At 44.4% G+C, this 22,015-nt stretch overlaps 3 protein-coding genes and 2 non-coding genes across 6 annotated transcripts; 2 read left to right on the top strand and 3 right to left on the bottom strand.

Annotated features, from left to right (window-relative positions):
* Positions 1 to 510: 510 nt before the first annotated feature.
* On the top strand, positions 511 to 6,143 carry LOC142895380 (short coiled-coil protein A). Of its 2 annotated transcripts, none has more exons than XM_076036374.1 (4): positions 511 to 862; positions 4,082 to 4,150; positions 4,271 to 4,345; positions 4,632 to 6,143. In XM_076036374.1, the coding sequence occupies exons 1-4, from the start codon at positions 799 to 801 to the stop codon at positions 4,772 to 4,774; spliced, it is 351 nt and encodes a 116-aa protein (XP_075892489.1). In that variant the 5' UTR covers positions 511 to 798; the 3' UTR covers positions 4,775 to 6,143. The 2 variants fall into 2 exon arrangements, with proteins under 2 accessions (XP_075892489.1, XP_075892498.1); XM_076036383.1 differs by lacking the exon at positions 511 to 862 and adding an exon at positions 2,548 to 2,707.
* A 98-nt stretch (positions 6,144 to 6,241) lies between these two features.
* On the bottom strand, positions 6,242 to 14,757 carry clgn (calmegin). The gene is made up of 15 exons (XM_076036350.1): positions 14,308 to 14,757; positions 12,245 to 12,526; positions 12,065 to 12,138; positions 11,804 to 11,862; positions 11,397 to 11,538; positions 11,168 to 11,249; positions 10,401 to 10,593; positions 10,112 to 10,301; positions 9,908 to 10,021; positions 9,651 to 9,807; positions 8,844 to 9,059; positions 8,505 to 8,621; positions 8,265 to 8,415; positions 7,997 to 8,148; positions 6,242 to 7,587 (listed from the first exon to the last, which is right to left on the bottom strand). The coding sequence occupies exons 2-15, from the start codon at positions 12,524 to 12,526 to the stop codon at positions 7,513 to 7,515; spliced, it is 2,004 nt and encodes a 667-aa protein (XP_075892465.1). The 5' UTR covers positions 14,308 to 14,757; the 3' UTR covers positions 6,242 to 7,512.
* A 390-nt stretch (positions 14,758 to 15,147) lies between these two features.
* Positions 15,148 to 20,333, top strand: exosc9 (exosome component 9). The gene is made up of 12 exons (XM_076036362.1): positions 15,148 to 15,336; positions 16,080 to 16,174; positions 16,774 to 16,893; positions 17,055 to 17,157; positions 17,261 to 17,398; positions 17,644 to 17,726; positions 17,880 to 18,012; positions 18,168 to 18,256; positions 18,345 to 18,491; positions 18,633 to 18,811; positions 20,047 to 20,125; positions 20,213 to 20,333. The coding sequence occupies exons 1-12, from the start codon at positions 15,271 to 15,273 to the stop codon at positions 20,277 to 20,279; spliced, it is 1,299 nt and encodes a 432-aa protein (XP_075892477.1). The 5' UTR covers positions 15,148 to 15,270; the 3' UTR covers positions 20,280 to 20,333.
* A 503-nt stretch (positions 20,334 to 20,836) lies between these two features.
* On the bottom strand, positions 20,837 to 20,908 carry trnaq-cug (transfer RNA glutamine (anticodon CUG)). The gene has a single exon. It is a non-coding gene; the product is annotated as a tRNA-Gln (tRNA).
* Positions 20,909 to 21,238: 330 nt separating this feature from the next.
* On the bottom strand, positions 21,239 to 21,312 carry trnai-aau (transfer RNA isoleucine (anticodon AAU)). Its single transcript has one exon. It is a non-coding gene; the product is annotated as a tRNA-Ile (tRNA).
* Positions 21,313 to 22,015: the final 703 nt, after the last annotated feature.

Below are 22,015 nucleotides of genomic sequence, written 5' to 3'. Positions count from 1 at the left end.
CAAAAAAAAAGATCAATTAGCGGCCCCTGCCAAACAATAATATGCACCTACAGTACATAATTTACTGTCCACGATGGTGACCAATTTTGGACGGTTTGTATTGATAAACAATAGAAATACACTGGAAGATTTTAAACTCATTACAGCATCGCAAAACAAAATGATTGGAAGTTGGAGACACAAGAGAGAGAGAGAGAGAGAGAGAGAGAGAGAGAGAGAGAGAGCGGCCAGGACTCCAGGCGGTAGAATGCCTTTGAGTGACTTGCAGTACTTTATTTTCGCCACCAGAGAGCAGGCTGCTCCTACAGGTGAGTTGCAAATGATCTCCATTCACGTCACTGTTTTTGTCACGTTCAAACTGCACTCGGGTACAAAATCAACACTCATTAATTCATGCGCAATGTAGGGAACAACAGGGAAATAAAAACAAACTCAAGACCGTGACAAGAGTCCACAAGTAGTCCGCAGACGGTCTGGTGGAAGGTTAATGTGTGACCGGCTGTGCGCTTACTTGTGTCACGGCACCTCATTCCCATGGCAGCGCAGAAACCTGAGCCACCAGTCAGGTCAGACAGGTAGCTGTGACATTGTGAATGATTTAAGCTGAAGGTGTGCGCGCGCGCGCGTGTGTGTGTGTGTGTTCAAAAGAGCAGAGGACCAAACACGAGATAAGAAGAAAAATTTAAGTTCATGAAGAAGGAGATAATGAGGTAGTAAAAAGTTTTGGTGACGGGGTGAAAGTGCTAAAGGAGCGAGTGAATCACAGAGGAAGCCGGGCTGGAGGCGGACGAGGGGAACATGGAGGCTGAGGTGGACAAGGATGATGGGACCTTCACAAACATCTCCCTGGCAGACGACCCTGGTGAGGCTGTAATTCACTTCAATACTCAGTTCTTGGTTTGAAAAAAAAAACTCCACTGAATTCCACAACAAGATCTGCCAGTGACCTGCAGTTGAACCCAAAGTGTTCAGGACTGACTCTACATCGCAAAATCTCTTGTCTTGCCATTTCCTCCCACATCTGTAAGTCTATAATAAATGGGTCTTGCAGAGGAAATAAAGTGGAATATCATGTAAATATGTAATGAGGTGTCACGCGAAGGCCAGCAGTCGTTGGGCGGCTGTGGCAGAACAAAGGGCGACGGGACAGATACGCACACCCTGTAAAACCAGAGCGGTTTGTTGGTGCGTTGTGTTAGGACAACAGTGAGGTGTGGCTCAATGTTGCTAGCAGCTTTCAGGCTTTTGTGCACGTCAAAACTGAAACAGTCACAATTACTAACAGTCAGTGAACGAGGCTTGCTTGTGAGTCTCAACAGTCTGAATTTAATGTCTCTACTTACACAAGGATCTAATCACAGACTCAGCCATTGTGTGTAATTTGAAGAATTTTCATGGAAAATAAGCTTTAACAGCACAGGGTTCTTTGGCTCATCGATGTAAATTTAGATGATTAGACGTGGAAAACACCCAACTGTCAGACCACAGAACATTCTTTCAGACGTCCAAGAACAGTACGGAGCACTTTCATTGTGACATTTGGGGAGGACAAAGCAAATGTCTCGCACCACATCAGCAACGAATGAATTTAACAAACACAAGCGAAAAGCAGCGTTTATGTTAGTTAAATTGTGTTTTCACTGAATAAACACTTAAACAATGTTGCCTTTTTACAGGCTAAACAAAATATGCTAAGGCCCCATTGTCAGATTTCTTTTTTGATCGATCCGTGCTCGATATTAGTTATAAACACATTTCCAGGCATATGTAGCTTGAAAAGATCCTGGCTTTCAGCTATAAGGGTGAAGCTTTGCTGTCCCTTCCACTCTACTTAAATCATGACTTGTGTCTAGCAAGGTAGTCTCACTTAATTAGCATAACATCACTCAATGCGTGACACTGACTTTGCGTCATTTTCAATGTTGCCGATTTCCATAAATGTGTTTTTAGCTCACATCTTTTTAAAAGTTGAAACTACCAAAATAGGCAAAGGAGGGATTTCTCTCATTTCTAGGAGATCCATTGTCAGACACAATAATTGTAACACGGTAACAACTTGTTGCATTACAATGGCGAGTGGTGGAAAATTCTAACTGAGCATCAGATCAGAATCAGACTCAGACTACTTGATTAATCCCCATAACATGAAGTAGCCAGTTAGGAAACTACACAATTTAGCAAAGATTCACACTGCATTGAAATGAGGTGAGAGAAGTGAACAGCAGTGAGCAAGTGGCATCACACTGGTCACAGAGGGCCTGCTGGCCGAGGCACGAGTGTCACTGGGGTTCAGTGGTTTGGTTTGGCTGAGCAGCGGCAACATATGGCCTCCCCGGAGAGCCGAGCACCAGCACAGAGGCCGCCGACACGTGTAAATATGTAAATATATAAATATATGAATGTTCTCACGGGCAGATGGACGCAGAGAGAGCTACGCTCACACTTAAACAGCGGTCTGCTGGGGTGACACGACTGCTGGAGAGAGAATCATGCGCACTCCGAATGTTCTGACAAGTGGCCGGCGTGAGAGCGCTTGTGAGCGCCTCCTGCTGGCGGGCGTTGTCCTCTACACACGTGTGACGTCAATATAACGATCCGGTGAAGCGTGAGGCATCAGCCATCATCTTCCAGGTCCTCCTTCAGCGCAGTGAGTCCGGTTTTCGGGGACACCCCGACTGACGGAGGAGATAATTCCCATTATAGGGGGGTGAGTGTAACAGCAGGAACGAGTTCTGTTCCCTTTGCAGCCGGTAAACATCCCGGAACCGCATCGCCGGTGGCCTTCACCATACCTCGGCGGTTAGCGGGAGCGATCAGCACTTAGCTTGCAAAGCAACGATAAACTAGAAGTTCTCTGAAGCGTTATTGTGTAGTTAGTCCAAAAAAATGTCAGTTCTCCTGTTTACAACGGTTTCAGTGAGGTGCCGAGCTAGTATCCTGGCCGGAAGTGGATCGCGCTACAGCTGCGTTGGTACCGTTAGCTGAAAAAGACGATTAGCTTCCTTGGCTAATAAACATGCATCCATTATCGGACGGGTCGGCTTCTCTTCGAGTCTCGACACGTCCCTGCCCAGTGCTGACATTTTCTCCACAGCTCATCCCACCATAGTTTAGTCGATAACTGAAACTGTGAACACAGTTTACGTGTGCCTGTTTAATGGGTCCAATTTAGATTATTAGAGGGACGGCAGAGTTAGGCCAAGATAGTAAATCAGTGGGATTATAAACTTAAATTTCGCAAAATGGGAAATGTCTGCCAATTAAGTCGACCTCGGCCTTTTAATTGAATGTCTGCAGAGCTCTACGATGTGTGCTTTTTTGTGAGTGTTTCCTTGAGTCATTATTGGAAATTAACCCGAGAATGAACGCCCCATTTAAAAGAAACGTTTTGCTGCCAGCAGGCACTTCCTTGATGCTCTTGTGTGGGTCAGCAGCATCTTCTCACGCCCCTTCCACTTCCTGCCATCTCCATACTTGGCATGCTGGCATGACATTCAGAAGTTCACATGTCGGAATCATTAGGAATCATAGTAACGTACAGTTACAGAAAGAAAGAATTTTGTGGAGACCTGCAAGATAAGTTAAAGTTCCCTCTCCTCGTGCTAGATAAGGAGATGAGTACAATTTGTATATTATCATAAAATATGCAGTTTGGAAATAGTTATATACTATTTGTGGTAGTTTGTATAACACTTTGTAGTGTCAATACCAGTAGCTCAATGTATGGGAAGCATTGTCGTGTCAAACTTTTAAAGCATTGGAGCACCAGTGCTGTCAAACACGGCCAGATGGTGGAGGTGGTTGTGTGTCCACAGCTAACACAACTTTCAGCACGGTCTTACCCAAAAATCTGTGACACGTTAAGCAGAGCTTTTGATAAGGCCGCTGTTTAGTAACCTAATTGACGTGACCAGGTGTGTCAGGATCAGGCTGGCTGGCCTGTTCTGCTAAACAGCCTCCTGGGGGAAACTCAAAAGCCTCCAATTCTCTGTTAACAGCAGGGGTCTTTTCTGGCTTTTGAGGCACTGCCAGTGTTGAGTTCTTGTTCTGATGCTGATGGGTTGTTTCTTTTTTCATGCAGATAGCGGATCCGTAGCCCTGTATTCCACACAGGACGACGAGCCTCTCACCATGAACTGTGACATCGACGGTACGTCTGGATGCACGCAGCTGTGTTTACGCAGCCGTGGTCGGCAGGCTGCGTCATGTAACCGTAAGAAAACGCACTATTGAACATGTATGTCAGTCACACGTGTGTTGGTTATTTCAGGAGAGAACCAGGTGGAAGTGGAAGAGAAGACGAGGCTAATAAATCAGGTTTTGGAACTGCAGCACACGCTTGAAGGTACTGTACATAAGACATACGTGGCAGTGGTTGGTCAAGTTTTATTTTATTTTATTTTTTGTCTTTAAATCTCAACACTATATGCATGTTTTTAGTGCAATCAAGACTCTTAAGATAATGTTGTATTTTCATTTACTGAAATGTGGGTTAGCATTGTTTGCAGTACACTGTCTGACCATTAGATGCCACTAAATCTTACCAACTTACCAAATCATGTCACATATCACCTGATTCCCTGGAAAACAACGAAACACAAATAAAGCGGCCTGTTTTCTTTCTTCTCCAGACCTGTCGGCGCGGGTTGACGCAGTAAAAGAGGAGAACCTCAAGTTAAAGTCCGAGAACCAGGTCCTCGGCCAGTACATCGAGAACCTGATGTCGGCCTCCAGCGTCTTCCAAACCACCGACACAAAAGGAAAACGCAAGTGATGTCCTCAAAAAAAGTCAAGTGAAGCCAAGAGGGGGAGGCCTGTAAACACTGAGAGGGGTCTGTTTCTGCGGCAGGCCCAGGAGTTTACTACTAACTTACCTGAGTTTTAAAAAAACAACTATTTAACCATTAAAATAAAATCAGCCGACTCCCATCACACCGGTGGGGATTTTAATGTTAGTCAAGCCTTATTCTGTTTTGCTCCTAATCAACCCTGCAGGTGAGGTAGACTAGGTTTACCAAGGCATGAACAGAATCGGTTGGTTGTTCCAGGGTTATTTGGACCTCAGGTTTCCCCTGTCTGTGTTCTCTATCAAACTAATATCTGTACAGTAACAATGGAATCTGTAAACCTTTTAAGTTTGACAAAGTGCCGTTTGACCGTAACGCTACTTCTCAATTCTTGTTTTCATTATTTATTTCAGTAATGTATTTTCTACTTCAGCTGGATCTGAGTTTCATTTTTTTTTTTTTTTTTTGCCAGGTGACTTGAACGTCACCATGTAAAGCACCAGTGTATCCCTCAATCACAGAGTCCTTTTGTTTTGCATGTGGCGCCTCACCACTGGAATGGATTCCTTTCCGCTAGGCTTAATGTTGAACGCTAATAACCATGTAAAGCTATTAAACTATATGAGCTTAGTTTCAGAGACTTAATGGACTATTGACAGCTCAGCAGCAGTTTGATTACAAAGCACAGATTAAACCAAGTGTTCATTTGAACTGTGTTGCAATAACAAGTATTTTCACCCCCTCACGTGAGAATGAAAAATAAGTCTTTAGGGGGCGGAAGAGCTGGTTCACAAACAAGCCTGGCATTGTCACTGTTTGCGGCCTCTTCCTCTGCCTTTCTAGGAGAGGTGGGTCCTGAAGGGGTCATTCAGAGCTGAGACTCCGGAGAGAACAAAGAGACGCCTTCCCCTTTAATATGAGCAAGAACAAATGCGAGTTAAGAGGGCCTGAGTGTTATTGATCTGCTGAGCCGCCGGCAGCTGCAGGATGGGCTCAGCTGTAAAAGGTGCTCCTGCCCTCCGGACTGGTGGGCGTGTCCCCCGGCGATGCATCTGGTGGAAGGGGGGGGGGGACTGACTGACCGTAATGTAATTTGAGAATGCAGAATAAACTGATAAAAAAAAAAAAAAAATGTGACTGTGCTGCTGCCTGGAAATGTCATATTTGGCTTCATTAAGGGACATTAATGTTGTATATGTTGTGTTTTAATAGGGTTGTTTCTTAAAATGTACATTAATTCAATACCGTCATCCGGCATGCTGAAAATGTCCGACCAACACACCCTGGTACCATCTGTGTGTCTGCAGATACCCTGAACCTTTTCCTTTTGATTTCTAATAAAAATGGAAGATATCACTTTTATGCCTTGTCCTTCATTACCTGCGGCACCAAGGACAGAGATATGTGGCTGAAGGAAAAAAAATAAATCCTAATTGATCACACATTTGAAAGGATTTTTAAATTAAATTAAAGTTTATTTTCTAGAGCAATGTACAAGTCACAAACGAATGTAAACGGGGATCCCAGCCAAAATCTGGTCAGATCATGGACTACAAAAGCTCAAGACAAAAAAGAAATATATAAAAACAAATAAATAAGCGTCAACACTCTAGGATCTCACTTCTAGCTAGTGCAGATATTGTGAGAGAGCGGCGGCGTTCACTGACTGCATGAGACAAGGTTTCACTGCACACTATCCTGCTGTCTGCTGCACGAGTCACATTAGTACTGGTCTACTGACAACGGATTCAAAGTCCTCTTGTCCTTCAAACGCTGACAGGCGCTCTTTTGATCGTTGATCACTTTTACTAGGCCTAAAGTAAAACTGCCTCAGCTCACTCAAAGCACTGCATTGAAATAAAAACAGGAAGAAAAAAAAATCTTTTGACTGGCATGGAAAGAATTGAAAAACATAGCACTAATCAATAAGGTAACCAGTTCTAATCCTCAACCCTGAACTACTAGAACTTAGTAGAAACACACAGAAAAGTGATGATGATAATAAAACCGCCTAAAATCTAAACATCCGCCGTTTGCAGGGGGGATGTCTCCGGCATCCTGTCCTAAAAGCCTGACGTCCTCTCCTGTCGCCTCACTAGATAACACAAGCCAGGAGGGACGCGACTCTGTTCAACTGCCCTTTAAATCACCCTTTTAAACAACTTCTGAGATGAGGCCCCTGTGATATGCTGTTAAAGCAGAACGAACACCTCGATGCGAGGGCGGCGCACGGCAGCGCTGCCTCTCACAGCACAGATGAGACACACTGGTGGACCTACGATGGAGTATATTCAGAGAGAAGGGACGGGGCGGAGTACGCAGACTTTTTTTTTTTTTTTTTTTTTTTTTGCCAGACAGGTGTAGAGAGGAGACGGAAATCTCTCGGAGAGGAAAACGGGAAGGAAGCGGAACGTGTGGAAGCTCGGGGCGGCGCATGAACAACAGCCAAAAATGCACAAACTCCTCGGGGGGGAGGAGGAATCTCTGGACGGGGGACGGGAGGACGAGACGAGGGCGGAGCAGGAAGTGGACCTGTGACGGTTGGAGGGGCAGCTGAAGGGTTGACCGCGGGCTGCTGCGTAGCTGAGGAGGAAACTGCATGCTGCTCTGGTCAGAGAGATGGTGGGTGGTGGTTGGTGGGGGGTGGGGGACAGCAGCAGCAGCCCTTCCGCCTCCTCCACATCCCGGGGAGAGAAAGGAGAGCGAGGGAGTTCGCCTCACCTCCTCAGTCTTTGCGTACCCTCCGCTTTCTCACCGCCTGTTTGCTCGTCTCCTCCGCGGCCTCCTCCCAGTCCTTCAGCTGCAAGGAAAGGTTGGAGAAGAAAATCAGACAGGCGATCTGGGAAAGAGATGAACGAGCAAAGCTGACGGCCAGCCGGTACTTTCTCCAGAACAGGACTGCCGACGAATCTGAAACACGTAGTCTGACGTGAACGTGGCTGATGGGGGAAAAACATGATTGTCCCTGCAGAATAAATCGGATACGAACCAGGTACGTCAAAAAAATCCATAGTGCTTGGTAAAGAGTTGTTTCAAGCATGACATACAATAGCAGAAACTATAATTGACCCATTTCTATCAAATGTAGCTTCATTTTAAATGTAAATGTCAGCAGACAAAAAAATAAAGAGTGAATAAAGAGTTGCAGGTATCAGGTTTGGACGTTACGACCTGCAGGTTTGATAAGCAGCAGTGATCAGATTACTCACATTGTCACCAGCATCGCCTGGTTCTTCTGACGCCCCCTTTGTTTTGCTCTCCTCCTCCTCGTCGTCCTCCTCCTCTTCATCCTCCTCCTCCTTTTCTACAGCGTCACCTCCCACGTAGCGTCCCTCCTCTTCCTCCTCGTCAGCCTCCCCTGCTGGTTCCCAGAGGTGAAGGCGTCGTCACCCATTGCACATAAACGTGATTTAGGAAGCTACGTCGGTAAAAACGCGGGACTGTGGCCAGCGCCAGCTGCGTGTTGACAGCTCTCACCTGCAGCTGCTGCCCCCTTGGCCTCATCCGCCACCTCTTCCTCTTTGTCCCCAGCCGTTTCCTCTTCCTCCTCCTCCTCCTCCTCGTCCTCTTCCTCCACGTCGGCCTGTGGAAGGTTCACCTTCTTGTAGACGTAATCGTCCTGCGCTTTCTGGGGACGGCAAGGTGAGAAGGTGAGGTTGCTTCTGCTCCCGTCGTGAGCCGGGGACACGTGGTGTTTTCCAAGGTAGCCGGCAGTACCTTTGGCCAGCAGAAGAGCACGACCAGTCCGACGGGCAGGCCCACTGTCAGTATGTAGACCACCCAGAGCCACGGCCGCTCCTCTGCTGCCTGCGTCAGCTGAGCGATGATGCCAGGCTGGTGTGTGCAGACAAGAGGACACAGTGAGCGTGAACAGAACAGACCAGAACCCAGGGGCGCTGGCCTGACACCTATCATTTTATTACTTTTCACACTATTTTAAACAAGTAAATCATTTGTACATTCTTTACTTTTCAATTCACTCTTTGCACTGTGTACGCTGCTGTAACTATGCAAATTTCCCCAATGTGCGAGAAACAATTTATTCTTATTCTTGACCTCATTAGCACTGGCCACCAGTTTCTTCAGCCCCCAGCTGTCCGACGCCCAGCGGTCGGCCACCTCCTTGTGGGACGTGATGATGAAGTTGTCAAAGTAGATGTCGGAGGTCATGGACCACAACTCCAGGCCCACAGCCTTGAAAGGCGCCATGCGGAAAGGCTGGAGGTCCTCGAAGTAATCCGGGTTCATGATCTTCTGCGGCTTCCACGCGCCCTTCGGAGGGAGCAGGAAGTAGCGCAGTCATGAGGAAAAGCTTGGACAGGACGGCTTTAACCTCCTAACGCCTGGCGTCCACGTGTGTGGACGTCACATTTTCGGTTGTCTAAAGCACACTATTACATCTTGGTCTAAAAGGGCCTGGTGTCCACTTACGAGAAAATTAAACTGTCACCTAGTGGTGGAAGAAGAGTATAACGCAGTGCATGTTAGATTCAAGATGGCCGACAACCCACCCAGTAGTTCAGGTGGCTGCTCCCCATCCAAACGTCAACCAGGTAAAAAAAAGTCAAACAAATCTCATGGTTGATTCTTGTTCAGATACCGTATGTATAGAAGTGTTCAATGTTTGTTATGGAAGTCGAAATTTTGCAAAATATGTAAGTGTATAAATATGTACACAATATGTAACATTTCATAATTTTTCTCTGAAATTATATCATGTAAAAAGATAACTATTTGTTTTTACACTCATCAGGTCCCAATTAGCCTCAAGAGAAATGAGAAAATAAAAATGCATGCCTTGCAAGAGTTTGAGTCTTTGGAGGTTAAATGTCTGAAAGGTAAATGACAGAGCGCAGGCCTGACCTGGTAGCTGGGGTTGTCCACCAGAGGGGCCTTCCACTTGCCCTTGTATTGAGGGTTGTTGATCACGGGACGCTTCCACTCTCCGCAGCCAGGCGCTGTCTCGCAGGCGGGGTTACCAACCTGCGGCGCCTCCCACTCTCCGTCCATCTCCTCGTCCCTGCACACAGGAAGGGGAGCAGGCGTCAGGGTGCCCGTCCTTGTTTTTTTTAAGACCAAGTCGCACTTAGCTTGCGTGCAGCCGTCCTGTGTTCACGCACCAGTCCTCTGGCTTCTCCGCATTGGAGTCGGGGACGAACTCGGGCTCGTCGTCCAGCCAGCCCTCAGGCTTCACAGCGTCGGGGTCTTCGATTTTTGCCGGGGCATCTTCGTCCCTGACACGCAAACATGGCAGAGCTGGTTGACAAAGACGTGCTTCACAGCAATACTCATGCCTGTGACAACGACAGCAGGTTGCTTCTCACCAGTCATCGGGCTTGACGGCGTCGGGGTCGGGAATCTTGGCCCTCTCGTCCCAGTCGTCCGGCTTGGAGTCTTTGGGATCGTCGATCTCTTTGGAGGGGTTGACCGGCGGAACCACGTCCTGCAGCAGGTTGCCGCTGCCCACTCGGGACTGGTCGATCAGCATCTCGTAGCTGTTGTCCGGGTTCAGGACTGACATCAGGAGCAGGGAGATGTGTAAAGTTAGCTTGAAAACGGATAAAACACTTGTCTATTTTTTTTTAAGTGAGCCGTTCCCGGCCGTCTCCGTACCTAAAGTGTAGAGGTGAGTCTTCTTGTCTGTGTAGAACTTCTTGAGGTCGACGTCAGGCCGTTTGGCATGCTTCTCCTCAAAGTCTTTGTTCAGAGGATTCTGGTGGCGGAAGATGAAGTGCAGCTTGTAGTCCTCACCACACTTGTCCGGTCCAAACATGATGGTGTACGGTGTCCGGTCCTGAAATTGCTCCTGGGGTGAAGCGCACATGGGAGATTTTATGACATTAATACCCTTCAGCCTGCATATTTATTCATAAATATATTTACTCTCCACATTTGCTTGCAAAATCTTTCAATGAATTCTTTACAGTTAACTCTCAGGTTCATTCTCACAATACAAAACAGGCCATTAAATTTCATATTCCCTTTTGCCGTACGAAAGTCAATCTTCTTTTATTTACAGAGGTTCATACCTTTGGAATTCACATTTTCATTTAGAAAAAACATCTATGTCTTTGGTTAGCTGTAAGTCTAGACTGAAGTACTATCTAATACATCAAGACTCTCTAGCTTCTACTTCATTATTTCACTTCCACTTTTACTCTTAATTTTATACTGTTTATATTGTTATTATTGTTGTTGTTTGAATTTTGAGGATTCTATTTTATCTTTATTTTTGGGGAGGTTTCCTTGAATAAGCCCATTTAGGGATAGATAGATAGATAGATAGATAGATAGATAGATAGATAGATGGATAGATAGATATTGAATGTTGGTTCTGTTTTTATGGTGTAATGCAATCCAACAACAAAAAGTATACCAACCAAATTAAGATCACTGCTGTCCGTCAGGAGTTTGATGTAAGCGCCACCGCAGTCGATACCATCCTGGAAATTCACCTCATACCTGCAACCCCCCCAAAAGAAGCACAGTTAGACAATTTCAAACTGTTTTGTCCGCTGCCAAATAAAAAGCACAGATGTCAGCTTCTACAAATGAGCCCCGGACTTCTGCAATTCCTGGACAAACACGTGTGTGCACGTTTGAACTCACTGTATGACCAGCGCTTCATCTTGGAAGACAAAGGGTTTGTCCAGCAGAGCGGCGACGGCGTGGTGCTTCGCTCTGGACTTCAGCACCAGGCCCTGATCTCCAGGAACTTTGTTCTCCTTCAGCTGCTCCACAGACCACTTTCCTACAGACAGCCGGGGACAGACAGACAGACAGACAGACAGACAGTATGACCGTTTTCTTTTCTACTGTCAGTGCTTATGATCATAATACACAAAGTTTAATAAGTTAACAGATACCTTATATCGAGAATTTAAGTCAAACCATCAATTTTTACGATACCAGCTAAAGCGAAGTGATTTTAACAAGTGTTGCTACCAACATGCACCTTAAGTGCATTCAAATATAGATTAGCAAAGAGCGTTAATGGAAAGCAAAGAGTCACAAACCATCATATTTGGCAATCTCCTCATCAGCGTCTCCCTTCACTGTCATTGACAGCTGCCATCTGTGAAGATCAAGATTCTCAGTTTCCGCTCAGGAAACACAAACCACTAACACACTTCAATCAATTCCTGTGTGATTGCACCATGATTGCTTGGTACCGCAGGTGCCTCACGCGCCACAATATGGACGCTCCATTGTGTCTCGTAGAATTCACTCACAGGACGCTGCTATATATTTTGTTTTGTGTTCGTCGGGTCAGTTACCTGCCCAGTGATCCATCGTCAAATGTCTCTGCAAAATAGACGTCTCCGGTGGGGACTGGGGTCTTGTATGTTACCTGGGAAAACAGGGAATATAAACTAGAAGTCAACATTACCGTTCAGAAGCTTCATTTATATCTGATAGTTTGCACACTTCAGATTCATGCCAGACGCCTTCCTCACCTGGAAAGAGACATTAGCATCCGTTTCAGCCTTCCCACTTGCCGAGTCCTGCTCCTCATCCGGATGGCCTTTCCCCACCATCACCTCCTCCTCCTCCTCCTCATCCTCTTCGTTTTCCCCCCTCTCCGCCATCAGAACCTTTAACTCCTCCTCGTCCAGACCCAAATCATCTTCAATGTCTGAAACTTCGACCTCGGGCTGCTGGTCCTGAGAAGCAGCAGCTGCCACAGCCAGGAAGGTCAGGAGCAACACACGCCACATCCGCCCCCTGTCCAAATACATCTGCACAGGAGGAGGAGGAGGAGGGGGGGGGGGGGCGTTTAAAAAGGCACGTGTGAGTCGCTGGCTGTCGGGTGAACGGAGCAGAAGATAAGGGGGACAGAGATGATTTGGTGGGAACAGGAGGGTGTGGCAAGGGACAATTGAGGAGAGACCGAAGTTATTTATAGAGAGCAAAGTGTGTATGAGAGGATGGAACATCAATGATATAAATAGAGAATCCCAGTGTGTAAAAGGCAAAAGGAATGAGACGGCGAGGAAAAACACAGGACTGAGGTCACGTTAGTACAAAATGTAGCACAAATAACAAACGTTTTGAGTTTTGATAAACCTATGCAGGAAAACAAAACACGCAAGGAGATCAGCAACTCATTTCTTGAAAGAAATGTTTTTCAGTTTTGGAAAGATCAAAGACACAGTGCACTGAATGTCACGCTGAAAAGATCTGTTAGAACAAAGGCTCAAATTATCTCCTATTGATCAGGCCACATCTGCCCACTCTTGTCACGAACAGCGGGGACTGAAAACCCCTCCGTGGACAAGCACCGCGCTCTTTCATTACAACCTAATTAACTTTTATATCCATGCAGCTGTTTTGTTTGCTCCCAGGAGCATCAAAAGGATTATTTTGATATGGTTGCAGAAATCAAAACACGTCCCACAGGCTGCGCGCACTTCAGGCAAAAATGAGTTTGTTGCACAATAAACACCAATGTAAAATCCACTTCGGTTGTTTATATTTTAAACTTGCCACACTCACTGAATGTGTTATATCTTGTAGGTTTTTCTGACAGACAGTTCAAACATGGATGCAAAATTCACCAGCCGAATGAATGCCACAGAAAGGAGAAAAGTCTTTTTGTGATACTTTTTCTGGCTCCACACAGTTTTCAGAAAGAGTAATGTCATAAAAAAAAGAAAGAAGCTAGAACGAGGTGATAAAAGAAGTGCCTATCCAAACCTAATATCCAAGTTATTTCCTTGTGGAACAGATAAAAACAACAATAACAACTGAGACTTGTGTTCAGATTCAAAAGAGAATTTCAGCAGCTCACAGGCCCTCTATTATTCCAACATAACACAAAAACAGCCAATGAACGGCGGGCGCGTTTACTTTACTGTCGTGAGTCCAATAACATGCTGCTTCAAGATGTACTCAAGATATGGCCAAAACTCAATCACACACACACAAAATAAAAACGATGCAGCCGACTGTGAAAAGACGCTTAATCATCTCGTGAGATGACCCGTTCCTTCTGCAGAGTATAGAAAGGAAAAACAAGCCACCAGGGAATTCTGACCGAGGTGGGGGTTCTGCTATCATAGCCATCCACGACAACGAACCAGAATGCCTGGGTTACAGCTACAACGAGCCCCCAGTGCTTGTGTTGCAGATTTCATTAAACTAGCTTTAACGTTCAAATAATTGAAAGGACTATTAAAACAAGTATTTTGGTGTCAGACTGTTATATCGCTAATATGGCTGCTTCGGGACACTGCAACGTCCAAACTGTGTCAGATAAAAACGGCTCTAGCTTCAGCACTGCACCGCTACACAGCTAGTTGCAACGCTAGCACAACATCGGCTAAGCCCGTGAAGTAAACGACTCATTACAACGGGCGCGTCTCCCAAAGGCTACTCTCTATCAGATAAAAGTTTGGCAAAATAAATGTTGGGTTGCCATCATCTTTGTTGTTTGATCAGCCGAGGGTTAGCATGCTAAGTTAGCAGTGATGTCGCACAGAGGACGGGATGGAGAATGAATGAGCGCACGCAAACAAACCTTTCACCTTCTTGGATTAAAAAAAAAATGGATAAAAGGCTGTATTTTCCGATATAGCAAAAATGAAAAAGGAAAAATAAGAAACGAACGAAGTATTTGTATGTCTGCCCCTTTAGAGCATTAACAGGGCCCGCAGAATGGGCACACGAGATGGGCAGTTCAAGATGCAGAGTAGATGACAGTTTGGCCCGAATAACGGTTGGCAAGTGCGAGCGTGTCTCTACAACGGCGCATGCGCACATTGGCCGGAATGTGGGCTAAGTGTTGCGTTTATGTCACACGGACAAATTAAGTGTGTTATATTTTCATGTTTGGTACGTATCGTCGCTGATATTCACAATGATAGACTGTGTCGAAAGAATTTCTTGGCGCATGCGTCTACCACTGCTGGTACCCGCCATCGGAAAATTCCATGGATGTATCCCTGTTTGCCGGTTTGCTGAATAAAAAGTGGACAGTTAAAAATGTGTCTTTCCAGAATGAAAGAGAATCAATTTTCTTAAATACGCCTAAATAACTATATCAACTTTACTGCAGACACTTTAATGAATACGAGTAAAACTTTTGTTCTCACAATACTTATCTCGCAATATTTGCTACGCATTGGAAGCATAAATTCCGAGTGTTTGGAAAGCACCAGAGGTTCGGACTGTTGTGGAGTTTCAAAGTAAAATATTCGTCAAAAATAAGAACCAAAGTTGTGCTTATGAGAACAAAATAATTCAAACAATGACTTGATACAAAATATATTTAAAATTAATTGTCCACTGCAACATAATGAGAACGCTGTAAAATCACAAATACACAACTAAAAAGATTTATTTGCGCAAGGCATATGCACTTCCGGGCCATAGTTCACAAAACATAGATGGTAGCCACATGCGATTTAGAAACGCGGCAGTCTAGTTTTGAATTAAATTATCCTAATCTGTTAAAGTTTACCGTGTCTGAAGTGTTTGCAGAATGAAGGATACACCGCTGTCCAACTGTGAGCGGGACTTCCTGCTCCGGGCGATTTCAGAGAAAAAGGTCGGCTTGTCTCAAAACATTTACAAGACTGCTCGTTTTACGACGTTGAAATTATGGTTATCTGAGCTATGGACAATTTACCACGTAATATACAATATATTTAATATTGTTCTGATCAGTAGCTGACAGATAAACCAACGTCACAAAGTGGTTTAAACTCTTCGGCGTGTATTAGTCGGGTTTTTTTCTTTTGAATTGGAATGGTCTGAATACATTAAAGAGAATAATGACAGTAAATTTTCTTGCGGCAAAATCACCACAAGGGTGGACATTCGTCACGTGACTTAGGTTCCTCTAATATACATTTTTCAAAAAAATTATTTATTTAACCTTAGATTTTACCAGGCGAGTTGACAGAGATGAAACGATCTCATTTAGAAACAAGGCCAGGAAAATGTCTTGTTAAGCATCTTTTCAGATAGAAAATCACAGTACACTGGTTTAATTTCGCAAAATTACAGTTTGACTGACAATTTGTTATTGTTTACATTAAAATGTAAATTGTGTTGTATGACTCAGTGATACCAGAGTCATGCCACATTATTCCAATTTTATGCTGGACAAAAAGCACCTACTGGTGATTTTAAGCAGTTTTCAATGTTCTAATGCTCCTTGCCGTTGTGATGAAGTAGTACAATTTATTTTACTACCCTGTGCACATGGACGTGCTCTGACCTCTTGCTTTTTTCATATCGAAAATAGAACTTGTCAACTTTTACTAATCGTACTGTATTTCTCCTCAGCGTCTGGATGGAAGACAGACCTACGACTACAGAAAGATAAAGATCACATTTGGAACAGACTATGGATGTTGCTTTGTGGATCTGGGGAAAACCAGGTGAATTCATCTGGACATATTGGAAAATGTATATTTACAGACCTTGTTAAGCACTCCCCTCTTTTTGTGTCTAATGATTAATTATACAATGGATTGTACAGAGACCTTGAGACAAACAGCATTGTTAGCCCTCTGCTTACAACCTCCCGCAAAACACATTATTTTTGCCTCCTGTTAAAACTCATCCAACATTTTGCATCTTTAAATGGGAACAAAAACAACAGATCCAGCAGGCTGTATAAAGGGTGGAACAAACACCTATCTGACTGCGTGTGTGTTTTTAGGGCCCTCTATGACATCATAAACATGCTGATTTCCAGCACTGTGTCCACAGCATTAAGCTGTGACTTTTCTCATTTCTCTGGACTTTCACTGACAGCCAAGAGAGACATGTTGGACAGAAAACTCTGGTGAACTGAATCATTTTGCAATATGGGACCTTTTAAAATGACAACAGCGTGAGTTTGGGGAGACTGGCCTTTCAATGGGTCATTGGGTTTGAAGGTGAAGGACTCTTCTAAATTGAACATACCATGCTTTGCAAGGTAAGCTGAACACGACTCCGTCAGTGATGATATGAAATGTGCTGCTCGCTAAAGGGTGATGGCCCAGGTGTCGTGTGAACTGGTGGCCCCGAAGGAGAGTCGACCCAACGAGGGAATCATGTTCTTCAACATTGAGCTGTCGCCCCTGGCCTCGCCAGCATTTGAACAGGGCAGGTATGAAATAAATGTAGCATCTGATCTGTTCGTCTTTTTCTTACCCCCCTGATTTCCCCTGCCGAATTGAGCACACATTCAAATGTGACTGCGTCGGCACCGACTCAGACTGTGTGCAGCGACTGTAAATCACCTGTGAGTTCTCTCCGTTGTCTCTCCAGACAGTCGGAGTTGTCGGTGAAGCTTAACAGACAGCTGGAGAGATGCTTAAGGAACTCCAAGTGCATCGATACGGAATCCCTGTGTGTGGTGTCTGGAGAGAAGGTAAACACAAACACAGAAACAAACGGAAGCAAAAGAAAAAGATTATAGAACATAGTCTTGATCGTGAGTGTGTGCGTTTGTGTGTGTGCTTGCATGCCCAAAGGTGTGGCAGATCAGGGTGGATGTCCACATGCTAAATCACGACGGGAACCTGATGGATGCTGCTAGCATCGCTGCCATCACGGCTCTGTGCCACTTCAGACGGCCCGACGTCGGCATCCAGGGAGACGAAGTCACGGTGGTGAGTCAGCAGCAAGCAAGCAAGCACGTACACATAGGCTGTGCAGGATTTAGTGTGTCTGCTGGGAACACTGGGTTGTAAGCAAGTTAACTTCCCTGCTTGCTGACTCAATACTCATTTAATTAACTGATGCACATCTGAATTAAAAAGACAGAATTTAGTCAATTACTCATGGTGTCAAAAATGCGTTGCAGTTTACAGATTTGTTTGAAATGTTTGTTGGTTGCAATGACGTGTCTCCTCAGTACCCTCCAGAGGAGAGGGACCCCATTCCTCTGAGTGTCTACCACATGCCCATCAGTGTCAGCTTCTCCTTCTTCCAGCAAGGGTAAGGAGACACATTTAGGTGCTAGACATTAGTTTTGGTGAATATTTTTAATTAAGAAGTTAATCATTTGTCTATATGTTCACTTCCATTGTGCAGTTAGCTGTTTGCTAAGAGCAGACTCGGCTCTGTCTAAACTTCCTGCTCGTTCTGTAGAACCTACCTGCTGGTGGACCCCTGTGAACGGGAGGAGCGGGTGATGGACGGCCTGCTCATGATCGCAATGAACAAACACAGAGAAATCTGCTCCATCCAGTCCAGTGGGGGAATCATGTTGCTGAAAGAACAGGTTCATGTTGTCAGATTAATGCAAGGAACCTTGTTTCTATCTCTTATCAGACGTTTTGGAGGCACAACAAAGTTTAATAGCCAGATGCCGAAGGCCATAAAAAGACAACTGAATGTCTTTTTTTTTGACTGCTTTTGTTCCGTGGTTGAATGAAGGTTATGAGGTGCAGCAAGATCGCCAGCGTCAAAGTCTCTGAAATCACAGAACTCATCAGCAAAGCATTGGAGAACGACAAGACTGTGAGGTTAGTGGTGATGTCACAGTAGCACACGCGCTCACACTTACAGTGATCATAAGATGTTTTAGCACTTTTCCCTTTTAACACTTGCCAGGAAAGCCGGCGGCAGGTGTGGCTTTGCCGAGTCAGTGCCTGAGGAGCGAATCACCGCGCTGAAAGTGGACGAGACCGCAGTCGAGATGACAGATGTGATGGATGGCGCGAATGACATTGTTCAGAAAGTGGAGGCTCCACTTGAGAAGTATCCTTTTATCACTCGACTTGAGTCTCAAGCGAAGCAACAAAAGACAAGGTTCAACATGCACCTTTCAGAACGCATTGCACATCTTCTCAGCAAAAAATCAATGTGTCTGTGTTACCGCTCTTTGACCATCCATACCAGCGTGCCTTCGCCAGTGGTTCCTGTCCCAGGTGTGGGCCAGGTAGGGGAGGGGCTGCAGAACTCTTGGGGCCTGGAGGAGGTTGACGACAACATGGAAGAAAATGACAACAGCGGTGAAGAGCAAGAGGAAGAAGTTACGAAGATGGAAGAAGTTTATGAAGAGAGGGACCACAGAGCAGGTTGTAATAATTTTGCAGTCTTCATGAACGGCAGGTGCATCACAGTTGGGAGTCATATTGTGTTGCAACGAAGTTGGCACCACATTCGCCGCGTTGCTTCCGCTGTGTTTCTTAGGTTTCGATTCCACCTTAGAAAAAAATTCTGCAATTTGACCGCTAGATGGCTGTTTCAGCGAATCATAATGTCTATGTTGAGGTGGATTCTTTTCCAAAATTATACAGTAGAAATGGACATGTGACGTATCATTGTAAAGCCTTGTATGGCATTAGGGTTAGCTTTAAGGCTGAAAATAGGGTTAGGGTTATGCTTAAGGCTGAAATTAGGGTTAGGGTTTCGGGGTTCCTCATGTGCTAGAAGCCCCAAATTTGGCGTGGACGCTTCTTTAGGGATCCTGATGACAAAGCAAGTGGCCCCATGTCTCTAGGACAAAGTTGACTTTTGACCCCCATAGACTTGTTTGGCATTAGGGTTTTTGGGAGACTCCAAAGTAGACAACTTTGCCATTGACATCACGGTAGTCCCACCAAAAGGCCAAAAATGATTTCCTGTGAAATATGTCAACTGATTGTGATAGTAGAGCTCCCATGCTTTACAATGATACCTCCCATGTCCATGTCTACTGTATAATTTTGGAAATAATCCACCTGAAAAACTGAAAAATACTGTGATGTCAATGGCAAAGTTGTCAACTTTGGAGTCCTCCAAAAAGCCCAAAAATTATTTCCCGTGAAATATCATATCAATGGCAAAGTTGCAACTTTTGTCAAAGGCCAAAAATCATTTGCTCAGCTGATTGTGATAATAGAGCTCTCAGGCTTTCCAATGATACCTCACATGTCAATTTTTAATGTATAATTTTTGTCCTTGTCAAAGATGAAAAAAACATACCGTGAATGACAAAGTTGCCCACTTTGGAGTCCCCCAAAAAGGCCAAAAATGATTTCACGTGAAATGTTTCAGCTGATTTTGAAAGTACAGCTCCCAGGATTTCCAATGATAATAATAAATTTGTCAGAAATCCTCGTCAACATAGACATAATGATTGATTTATTTTTAATATTGAACGGTGTTGGAATAAGCACTGCCATCTAGTGGTCAAATCGCGGAACTATTTTTTTAAAGGTCGACTCGAAACTTAAGCAGCACCGCGACGAATGTGGTGCCAACTTCAGCGTCGTTGTGTTGCAATCAGAATTTGGTGTGAACAACTTCATAGATTTGTTTTGATCTGCAGGTGATGTGGTTGAAATATCTGACAGCGAAGAGGAGGAAGTGGTCATACTTCATCCAGAGGAACCAGCCAAAGCTCCCCAGTGGGTGCATTTCTTGTGTAAAAGATTTGGAGTGTGTACATTTCATAATGTTCCCCCCTCATATTCCTTTGTCGTTTCCTCTTCAAGACATACAGGACCCAGTAGTCAACAGAAGGGGGCGGCAAAGTCAAAGCGAAAACAGAAGAAGAAGTGAAAGGAGGCCGACACGTCATTGAACGAATCTCCTTCTCAAGAAAAAAGAAAGAAAGAAAGAAAAAAAGACTGTCCGAATGACCACCAATGTCTTTTTCTTCTTTTTTGGCCGAGTCAGGAAAAAAAGCAGCAAATATTACAGTATCCCTTTGCTGGAATGGCACTCGATCAACATCAAGCTCATATTTTCAGAAAATGGATACATTTAATGGACTCCTAAAATGCCTAGTTAATAATAATCTGTTGGTCTTTCTTTGTACAGTGAAAAATGTAAAAAAAAAAAAATGTAAAAAAAAAAAGTTTTTGAATCATATCTCCCATCACGGGTAAGAAATCACACTATAACCTGAAAACAACGTAGCGAATCGTTATTTTTTGTCTTTTTACAATTTTACAATTACTAATAAGGTTCGGTGAGCAAGTTGTGGCTTTACAAGAAAAATCCCATAAATCTGAACTAAGTTTCTAAAATGCACCTCTGCTGAACAGCGTTAAATGTATCCATCCATTGGTTCAGTTTATGTTCCCCGCAAAGTAGCTGAAGAATAAAGAAAAGTCAGGTTCCACCGAGATTTGAACTCGGATCGCTGGATTCAGAGTCCAGAGTGCTAACCATTACACCATGGAACCTCACATGCGTTTGCTAGCAGTCATTGGGGTTTTTAAAGGATTGCTTCCCACTGTTAGTGTCGACTACCAAAACGATTGCCAGTGTCGTACCGCCGTAAATTATTTTGAAGACCAAAAAAGACAAACACAACGAAGCCATAGTCAAATGCATTCGGAAAATAATTTTACTGCGTTTTGTTGTATTCGTTTCATGAGTTTTAACATGGGAACGTGCATTCAGTTACAAATACTTAAAACGAGCTGTCCGATGGGGGGAAACGTGACGTCTCCTTACATTTTTACAATATGCTATTTTCTGACGAATAAACAGATGGAAAAAAAAAAAGGAATTGGCCCGTACGGGGATCGAACCCGCGACCTTGGCGTTATTAGCACCACGCTCTAACCAACTGAGCTAACCGGCCATGTGCATTTCCTCCACTAGTAGTGTTGATATAGACAGAGCATCATCACCGTCAGCTAAAATAATGGAGATCCACTGCTGTATTTTCTTTCGTGACCCCCCTCCCCCTTTTTATTCCTTAATAAATAGAAGACAGAAGTGTAGGTCATGTACCCTCTCTCGTGTGCGACACGGACATGACCCCCTGTGCCGTTGAGAGAGTCACATATTTTGCTTGATTAAAACCATGCGTGTTACATCCTTCTGATCATAAAACCTTCCACTCTGCACGTCGACAGGACAGAATAAATTCAGTTGAGCTCGGCATGTGCTATTCCTAAAGTGCTATAGATCGCGGGTGTGTCAAGCTCTCGCAGGAAATAGTAGTAAATTCGCCTTGTGGAGGAGTAGTTTTTATTGGCTGGTTAAAAAAAAAAGAAAAAAAAAGAAGTCGGACTCTTACGCAACACAAGCCTCAGTTTAACCAGGCAAAATGTACACACAGCACGTGTGGCTGCCCACTAGTGGTCGTTGTCGCTCTAAAATATAACAGAAAAGCAACACGGGAATACAGAACTGTAAAATAAATAATTTCTGATTTAAAAAAAGAACCGGGTGTGATGGAAAATTGATCTGTTTCTTTTGTAAAACAAGTATGATCAAAGCCAGAAGGCCACACACTGGTCAAACATACATGTACATAAAAAGTGGCTTCTTTGTGACTC

The sequence above is a fragment of the Nelusetta ayraudi genome, unplaced genomic scaffold, assembly GCF_046127955.1.
Source record: "Nelusetta ayraudi isolate G7.1 ecotype Tasmania unplaced genomic scaffold, CSIRO-AGI_Nayr_v1 ptg000004l, whole genome shotgun sequence".
NCBI lineage: Eukaryota > Metazoa > Chordata > Actinopteri > Tetraodontiformes > Monacanthidae > Nelusetta > Nelusetta ayraudi.
The sequence above is the reverse complement of the archived record's forward strand: the minus strand, read 5'-3'. Positions and strand labels throughout refer to the sequence as shown.

Excerpts from the sequence above, each read along its gene's own strand:
- LOC142895380 (XM_076036374.1), top strand. The coding sequence starts at position 799 with ATGGAGGCTGAGGTGGACAAGGATGATGGGACCTTCACAAACATCTCC. Across the intron at positions 863-4,081 it reads CTCCCTGGCAGACGACCCTG|ATAGCGGATCCGTAGCCCTG; the intron begins GTGAGGCTGTAA and ends TTTTTCATGCAG. Across the intron at positions 4,151-4,270 it reads CATGAACTGTGACATCGACG|GAGAGAACCAGGTGGAAGTG; the intron begins GTACGTCTGGAT and ends TGGTTATTTCAG.
- clgn (XM_076036350.1), bottom strand. The coding sequence starts at position 12,526 with ATGTATTTGGACAGGGGGCGGATGTGGCGTGTGTTGCTCCTGACCTTC. Across the intron at positions 11,863-12,064 it reads GACGATGGATCACTGGGCAG|ATGGCAGCTGTCAATGACAG; the intron begins GTAACTGACCCG and ends TGATCTTCACAG. Across the intron at positions 10,022-10,111 it reads GCCGTCAAGCCCGATGACTG|GGACGAAGATGCCCCGGCAA; the intron begins GTGAGAAGCAAC and ends TTTGCGTGTCAG.
- exosc9 (XM_076036362.1), top strand. The coding sequence starts at position 15,271 with ATGAAGGATACACCGCTGTCCAACTGTGAGCGGGACTTCCTGCTCCGG. Across the intron at positions 18,257-18,344 it reads GAGAACGACAAGACTGTGAG|GAAAGCCGGCGGCAGGTGTG; the intron begins GTTAGTGGTGAT and ends AACACTTGCCAG. Across the intron at positions 18,492-18,632 it reads GTGGAGGCTCCACTTGAGAA|CGTGCCTTCGCCAGTGGTTC; the intron begins GTATCCTTTTAT and ends CATCCATACCAG.